This window comes from Pterocles gutturalis, unplaced genomic scaffold, assembly GCF_000699245.1.
Source record: "Pterocles gutturalis isolate BGI_N339 unplaced genomic scaffold, ASM69924v1 scaffold8457, whole genome shotgun sequence".
Taxonomy (NCBI): Eukaryota; Metazoa; Chordata; class Aves; order Pterocliformes; family Pteroclidae; genus Pterocles; species Pterocles gutturalis.
This window is the reverse complement of record NW_010115235.1, coordinates 1-7,759: the sequence shown is the minus strand read 5'-3', so window position 1 is coordinate 7,759 and position 7,759 is coordinate 1. Positions and strand designations below refer to the sequence as shown.

General features: G+C 36.5%; 1 protein-coding gene across 1 annotated transcript; it reads left to right on the top strand.

The window, feature by feature from the left end:
* Nucleotides 1-455: 455 nt before the first annotated feature.
* Nucleotides 456-3,440, top strand: EXTL2 (exostosin-like glycosyltransferase 2). Its single transcript, XM_010075111.1, has 3 exons — nt 456-864; nt 2,230-2,300; nt 2,906-3,440. The coding sequence occupies exons 1-3, from the start codon at nt 471-473 to the stop codon at nt 3,395-3,397; spliced, it is 957 nt and encodes a 318-aa protein (XP_010073413.1). The 5' UTR covers nt 456-470; the 3' UTR covers nt 3,398-3,440.
* Nucleotides 3,441-7,759: the final 4,319 nt, after the last annotated feature.

The window sequence follows — 7,759 nt, the reverse complement described above, 5'->3', positions numbered from 1 at the left end:
GAAGAGGCACCTTCTCTCCCTTTTGTTTCCCACCTAAGGCAGAGCTCCTGCAATGCTGAAAATACTAAATCTCTGTACAAACTTGATGTCTAATTTCAGCTGGATGGGTTTGCTGAGGTACGTAAATGTTCAATCAAAAATGCAGTATGGAGAAAATAAGAGATGATCAACAATCTGGAGTTAAAGAATTATTCTAGATTAATTTTCACAGAACAATTAAATTCAAACTTAACCAAAAAGAGTGAAAAGCAAGTAAACATAGAAACTGAGTACCAGAAGTATGTCTTGATAGTTGAAAGTAATTAGCCCAAATCCTAAAATCCTCCTTATTTATTTAAACAAAAGTCTACGTAATATTGTGGGAGTTTAGCTCAAGTAAGGGAGATAACAATACATGGGATTAATTACTTTTCCTTTCCTGTTACTTGTTTTAAAGGTATTTTCACTTCTGTAAGCTTCCAGGACGAGTTATGGGAATCCGCCTACTACGCTTCACATCTGTGGTGATCATTGTCTTACTTCTTGTGGCAGGTGCTTTAACAGCTTTGCTTCCTAACATCAAAGATGACAAAATGCCCAATTTGAGAAGGGAACCAAAAACCCAGAGTCAGTCTGCCTTGGATTCATTTACTCTTATTATGCAGACATATAATAGAACTGACTTACTGCTAAAGCTTTTAAATCATTATCAAGCCATCCCCCACCTACATAAAGTAATTGTTGTGTGGAACAACATTGGTGAGAAGATACCAGAGGAAGTGTGGAATTCCTTGGGGCCTCATCCTGTCCCTGTTGTCTTTAAAGTTCAAACTGTAAATCGCATGAGGAACAGACTGCAGAATTTCCCTGAGCTGGAAACTAAAGGTAATCAGCAGTTCATATCACTACTACTAATATATTTTAATGCTTAAAATCTGAATTCTAAAAGAGATATGGTTTAAGTTCTACTATATAAGAAATCCATGGATCTGTTGGGTAATAGAAAAGAAACCGATGTTATGATACCAGATGCACACCACCACTACCAGCAGGCTAGAAGCTGTCAATAAAGAGGAAGGAAAAAAAGGATGTCAAATGCATTTTATGGGCTTTTGACACTGCGTCTGTTCTTGATTTCCTTTGTCAGGCAAACATAGGTAGTTCAGCCTCTCTTCCCTTTCTGGTGTAAACTGAAATTCGTAGTGCGTGTATTTGTTGAGTCTCTGCACTAATTTGGACTCAAGTCATTTGGTAAAGGCTTGATTTAATGTATTAATTTTAAGACTAAGTTCTTAAGCATGTTCTGCTCTTCAGAGAAACTTCCCTCCCTAGCTGTCTGGCTTTCTATCTCAAAATTATACATCCTTTTTAAGAGTATTTTCCCCAGTCTTTTGTTTATTCATCTAAATATTCTTCCCAAGCTCTTTCCAGGAGAAGCACAACAATAAGCCCTGTTTGTTTCAAGTGGAAAAAAACCCCATATGTTGCATTACAGACCTGACCTTACTCATGATTAGTAAAGGTAATTCTATTTACTGCCCCCTCCCTAACATGCCTTGCTACTCAAAACCCATGACTTCTAGGCAGACACTAGAAACTTAACTTCCCAAGTGTTTTATTTACTGTAAAAGGGTTGATTCTGACTAAAAGCTTAAAGCGTTAATGCATCTGGAATTCTGATCTAAAAATATCTTTCCTATTTCAATTTCCTGATAGTTTTTTGCCTAAAATTTAAGGCAAAGATTCTTCCTTCTGTGGTTAACCATACTGAATGTTGCCTGTGCAATTTATTAAGCTTGCTTATTTAGAGCTTAGAAGTAGTGAGGAGACAGGTAAAATTTTATACAAAGAATCCTGTATAAATCTCATACACTAAAGAATGGTATCTAACTCTTCATTTGAGTTGTATTTTTACGCAAGATTAGTAGAATTGTAAGTTGCTTGGCCAAACACTCCAAGTTTTCAACACATATCTGACCAGCTGTACTACACATGATCAAAGGTTGCTGAGTTTTGTTACAGCCTGGCAAATTATCTGAAACTTAGGTTTGCTTCCAGTTACCACAAAGCTGCAGCCTTGCTCTAGCTTTGAAATCTAAATACGTTTTCCTAATTGACTTTAAAGGAGTTACAGTTCAGTTCTGCAATTCAGCTTAGTGGTTATAGAAGGTTCACGGATAACTTGTCAAAAACTGTGCTCATGTCGTTAACCTTTTGATAAGTTAAAAGCTTTTTTTTTTCTCTCTTCAGCTGTTTTAATGATGGATGATGATACACTAGTCAGTGCTCACGACCTTGCTTTTGCCTTTTCTGTTTGGCAGGTAATGCTTTGCACATTGGGGGGCACTTTTTGTGAGTTACAATTGAGATTAATGGTTTTAATTAGAGTAATAATGTATCATAATGTTTTAACTTTGATTTTGTAGCTATAAAGTTAAATTTTAGAAGGACTGAAGTACGTAATAATAAAAATTGCATATAAAAATAATATATAGCAGCTATACCTGTAATCTGTAACTTTCAGATTTTTAACTCTTCTTGTACATGAGCACTGAAGTTGCCAACTGCTGAATTTATTGTTTTGCAAGCTGCAAAATCAAAGAGTGTGGATTTATTTCTCTCTAAGATAAATTGTATGTAAACTTATTTTGCGTGCCAAATATACAGCTGCAAATTGTGAATAGATGTTTCTTGGCACTACATGATGTGGAATGAGATATATTTTGTCAGTTTTGCAAAACTGTGTTTAATGGCAACATTTATGCAGATCAAAGGACCATATGCCAATAATTTCATTCTTTTCTGTCAATAATCTTGTGCTCCTCTCATTTAAAGAAAGCATAAATCTCTCTTATGAAAATACTTAACGTGTGTTTCACAGCATGAGCTTAATTTTGATTTTTTAAAAATGTCTTCTTTCTTTCAGCAATTTCCAGAGCATATAGTGGGATTTGTTCCTAGAAAGCACATTTCTACTCCTTCAGGCATATACAGTTACGGCAGCTTCGAATTGCAGAACCCTGGATTTGGAAATGGAGATCAGTATTCTATGGTTCTTATTGGTGCTGCATTTTTTCATAGTGGGTATTTAGAAGACTTTCAAAGACAGCCAGAAGCTGTTTATGCCTTAATAGATGAAACTCAAAATTGTGATGATATTGCCATGAATTTTCTGGTAGCCAAGCATACTGGAAAGCCTTCAGGAGTGTTTGTGAAGCCTGTTGATATAAGAAATTTAGAAAAAGACACTAACAGTGGCTATTCTGGAATGTGGCACAGAGCAGAGCATCTGCTACAGAGATCTTACTGTGTAAATAAATTGGTTAATATTTATGAAGGCATGCCTTTAAAATATTCTAATATCATGATTTCTCAGTTTGGTTTTCCTAATTATGCAAATCACAAAAGTAAAATGTAAGCCGATGAATTTAAGGGGCCAGATGTTAAGCAATACTCAGTGAATTGTACTGAGTTCAAGGAGAGAAGGTGGTATAATTACTGCATCTTGGCCATCCTTATTTGTAGCCTCTGAATTTTTTCCATTTGTCTTTTTATGTATTTTTTCCTTTCTTACTAATTCTCCCAGGTAAGTTTTGAGAAAACTTAAAGAATATATGCTAATGTTCAGCTGTGATAAAATCATCCTCTTTCCTTAAAACCAGAAAAGCTATTACAATTAATTAGGCCAGTTCTTCAGAAACATGCAGACAAAAATGCACTCCTACCCTTCAGTGCTTATGTTTTGATTTTTTTTTTAATATGTGTATCTAGTCAAATGAGGTCTAGGCGTATTTTTGATAGTTTTATGTTGAGATGCTTCCTTGCCTTCCCTCTCTTTACCTCCTCCTACCCAGTTCCCAGTGAAACTATAGGAGGGCTACAGTAAACTGTTGGCCAGGCTTCTTGACTCCTGTACAAAACCCCTTTGAAGTTTGTATATAAGCTATTGTGTATTCTGAGATGTTCCTGAAGCTGCTATGAAAACAAGCCCATAATCTCAGTCCTAAAACCATTGCCTACAGTATTTAGTACCGCTGAGACAGTGGAAAATGATCTCTGGTGTGGCTTTTTTCCCCATTATTAATTTGCCTAGAGTTGCTGAAACAGCACAAGCAGCTGAAAGGTAAAACCTTGCAGTTGGAAATGTAAGGAACATGAATACATGAAATACTAAACTTCCATAAGCAGCAAGAAGAAATGGATGGGATATTACTTATTAATATTCTCTTTAATACTTAGTTTTATTTTGATATTTTGTGTGTACATTGTTACAAAAATGTGCCCAAGAAAATCCTCACTTTTTAAAAATGTCTTATTTACAATTCCTAATAAGAGCAACCCATTCTACATTTATTAGGGAGTGTACATGTTGTAATACTACAGGTCTGGGTTTTTTTAACTACTCTTTCAAATGAGTATTTACTTTAGTTTTTGGTTCCTTCCATTTCTGTTTTTGGTGGCTGTGACAACAGAATTAAAATGTCCAATGAATGGGTAATGCATTATTAAAAAAAAAAGTATATTAAGGTACATTTATATTTGACAGGGGTGGACTGTTCTGTTATCAGTCTCTGAATTCCCTGGCTTTATCTATAGTAAGAAACAGCTATTATTAACAGCTTTTGTTAGATTGGGACTCTGTAGTTCTGGAAACATGTGTTCGCATAGACAGGCAAACCTTTTCCATTGCAGTTACAGAACTTTTTTGTAGTATAAAGAACAAAAGACAGCGATTTTCCTGGGTCACAGAGAGGAATCAAATCTGGCATCCAAAGTAGATTTAGTTTCATTTGCATCAGCTTTTAATTGATTCTTAGCTCAAAGGTATCTGTGGGCAATCAATAACAGCTAATACCTAGTACGCAAATAGCATCTGCACACATGGTGTATAATATTAGCATTTTTTGTACTAAGTTAACTGAACAAAAAGTGGTTGAAAAAATGTGACAAGTTCTTTACAGCAGGGCTGATTCTGGGTGTGAGTCTTTGGGTTTCTTTGGGGGAACGGGGGATTCTTTTGCCGTGCTCTATTGGTGTTAAAGGATTTGGTTTCTGTTCAGTGAAGTCTTCCTAGTACTTTTGCAAGATTTAAAGGGCAAAATCTTAAAATGGCAATGTAAAGGCTGCTTAATTTTGTTGTAATAGTGAAAAGTATCTTTTAATTATTGTGCTGTTGTGATAAGTAGTATACAAAGGGGTCTATGATATTTCCAGAAATGCAACTTCCCTAGTGGTAGTTCACTGCATTTCATTTAGTACCTGGTCTTCTGTAACTTCTGTTCTGTGCAGTATCAACTAGAATTGTGAAGACTCACAGATGTTGTTTACCTTACTTTTAAAATGGGAAATTAACAGTCAACTCGGACAAATCTTAGTATTGAGTTCTTTGTTGCTGAGAAGGAATTGGTTTGGGTTGGTTGGTTTTTTCGGTTCTTCTGTATCAGTAGAACAAGCTTTTATTATACTGGTAAATTTAATTTGTACCATTGTCAAATAAAATACATAAAACAGATTTGCAGTGTATTTATTTTCAGATTGATCAGATTTTTCAATGTTAGATGTCTAAAGCAAGCTCACAGCATACAGATGAGCAGCAACAAGATTTCATTTCTAAAAAATGTGTACTTGTTGGCACATACATTCACTTAATTTAGATAAGGCCCACTCATGAGGAAAAAAAACCATCAAAAAACAGAGCCTTAAGCACTTAGGCTTAGATAGCAAAGAAAAGTCAAAGACAAGACTTCAGCTCTAGCCATAATTCATTGTGGTTAGGAACCAAAAGGGGTTGGTTTGTTTATTTCTGATATGTGATTATTTCTTCTAAGCCATTATCTAGATGTCATTTGGAAATATTTGGAGTCTAAACAGATCCATCACCACCTCTGAATGTTCTGTAGAAATTAATGTTTATGCAACACAGGATTTTAAAAATGGTATCTAAAAGATATATTTTTAAAATCCTTGTTGAAAAAATCAGGATATAGTCTTAAAATGATGCAACAGGACTGCAAGAAAATTGCTTTTTTACCTACAGTTAAAAAGTGCCACAAGATGTCACTGTAGCCTTGACATTTGATATTATCAAATATTAAAAATAGTAATTGGAATTGAGTATAACAAATTTGTATGGGTGAAAACATTCTTAAAGCTAGCATTTTACAAGGTGAAAGATTATATTTGCCTCCCGGAGTCACCAGCCTAGCTAGATGGATTTAAAAATAATAGGCTTTAACACAAACTATGTATCTAGGGATTCTAGATACTGGATAGCTAGCCTGTTGCACTGCTCCATCTTTGCTTCTGTTGCCCAAGATACTGTAGTTAAAGCTAATTTAAGTAAGTTCATATAAACTCCCCTCCAGTAGAGTGCAGAACAGACTTAGAAATGTACGTTATGTTGAACTGTAGTGAAAGTTTTGAGTGTTGAAGGGTGTTAAAAAAAAACATGGTTCTGGAGAAAATACATTGATATCTTTTCTTACACAAGATATGCTACCCCTTAGAGAATTGCTTGTAAGTAAAAAATGAAATATTTAATTAAGGGTTAAATGCAAGTGAAAGTCACGTAGAATAATATAGGAAAAGATAAACACATTGTTTTCCATGAAAGCAAGTGCTCTCCAATAACTGTTATTTAATTTGCTGTTATAGAAGACTATGGTTTCAGTCTTGCAAGCATCTTGTGTGGAATAGTACTTACTACCAAGAATGAGATTTCTTACCTAAGTTCACAGGCCCAGGCCCAGAGAGAGTCATACTTACGAATATTAGTTTTGGAGCTATGAAAAAAAGAAAAAGAGAGGAATATAAGGACAGAGGTACAAATTATTAGAACCAATACAAAAAAAAGCAACTACAAAACAGTTGCATGAGAGAAGTGTTTTCTGTAACACAGAAAGCGTATTTGTAAGGCTTTAAAGGTTATCCCGTGCTTATGACACGATTAAAAACTGATATCAGAAGTGTTTCGCACTCGTGTTTGGCCTCATCTGCAGATGCACTAGAATTAATTGTATGAAATGGTAGCTACAGTAAGTTACTAATAGTGTTAGGAAAACAGTGATAATAATGTGGACCTCAGGGCTGCGTATTTCTTTGTATTACAATGTCTTTTTAAGGTGTTTCAAAGGCTGTGGGTTTCTTTTTGTTTGTTTTGGGGAAGAATAGCAATTTTTTTTTTTCTCCTCAAGGTACCTTTCCTTTGCAACCTTTTGCTTGTTTAGCTGTAAAAACGAGCTGGACCGTCTGCTCTGTGTGGCACCTAGTAATTCTAAAAGGGAGGGTGGTAGAGGAAAGGCATTTCTAACACTTTTAATGCTTCTATTTGGCAGTAAGTTAATTGCAGACTACAGGCTAAGTCAGCTTTTGCAAACGAACCACAGAGAGAATCTTTCACCCAAGCTCCAAGTAATTTTGTGTAGTTCCTTAGAAGCACACGTGGAACTCCCCAGAGTGAGCGCGAGAGCCCGTGGCTGGCACCAGAGAGCTCCGTGCGACAGGGCCGCGTGCCGTCCCTTTCTGTTCGTAAGCGGCTTCCCCGAGCTCCTCCTCCCCCTCCGTTCTGCCTAGCAGACGGCCCTGCCCGGCAGATAGGACTCCTCGTCTCAAGGAGGGAGGGACGGCCCAGCAGGTGACAAAACCCCTGCGGGCGGGAAACGTGACGCCGGCGGGGGTCCGCCGCAGCCGGGGCTCCCCTGCAGAAAGCCCCATCTTCACCAGGCACCGCTCGTTCATTGGCTGGAGACGAGGAAGGCAGCTTTTGATTGGTTGATCAGTT

Coding starts and splice junctions, on each gene's coding strand:
- EXTL2 (XM_010075111.1), top strand. CDS start 471: ATGGGAATCCGCCTACTACGCTTCACATCTGTGGTGATCATTGTCTTA. Junction 865..2,229: donor CCCTGAGCTGGAAACTAAAG/GTAATCAGCAGT, acceptor TTCTCTCTTCAG/CTGTTTTAATGATGGATGAT. Junction 2,301..2,905: donor TTGCCTTTTCTGTTTGGCAG/GTAATGCTTTGC, acceptor TCTTTCTTTCAG/CAATTTCCAGAGCATATAGT.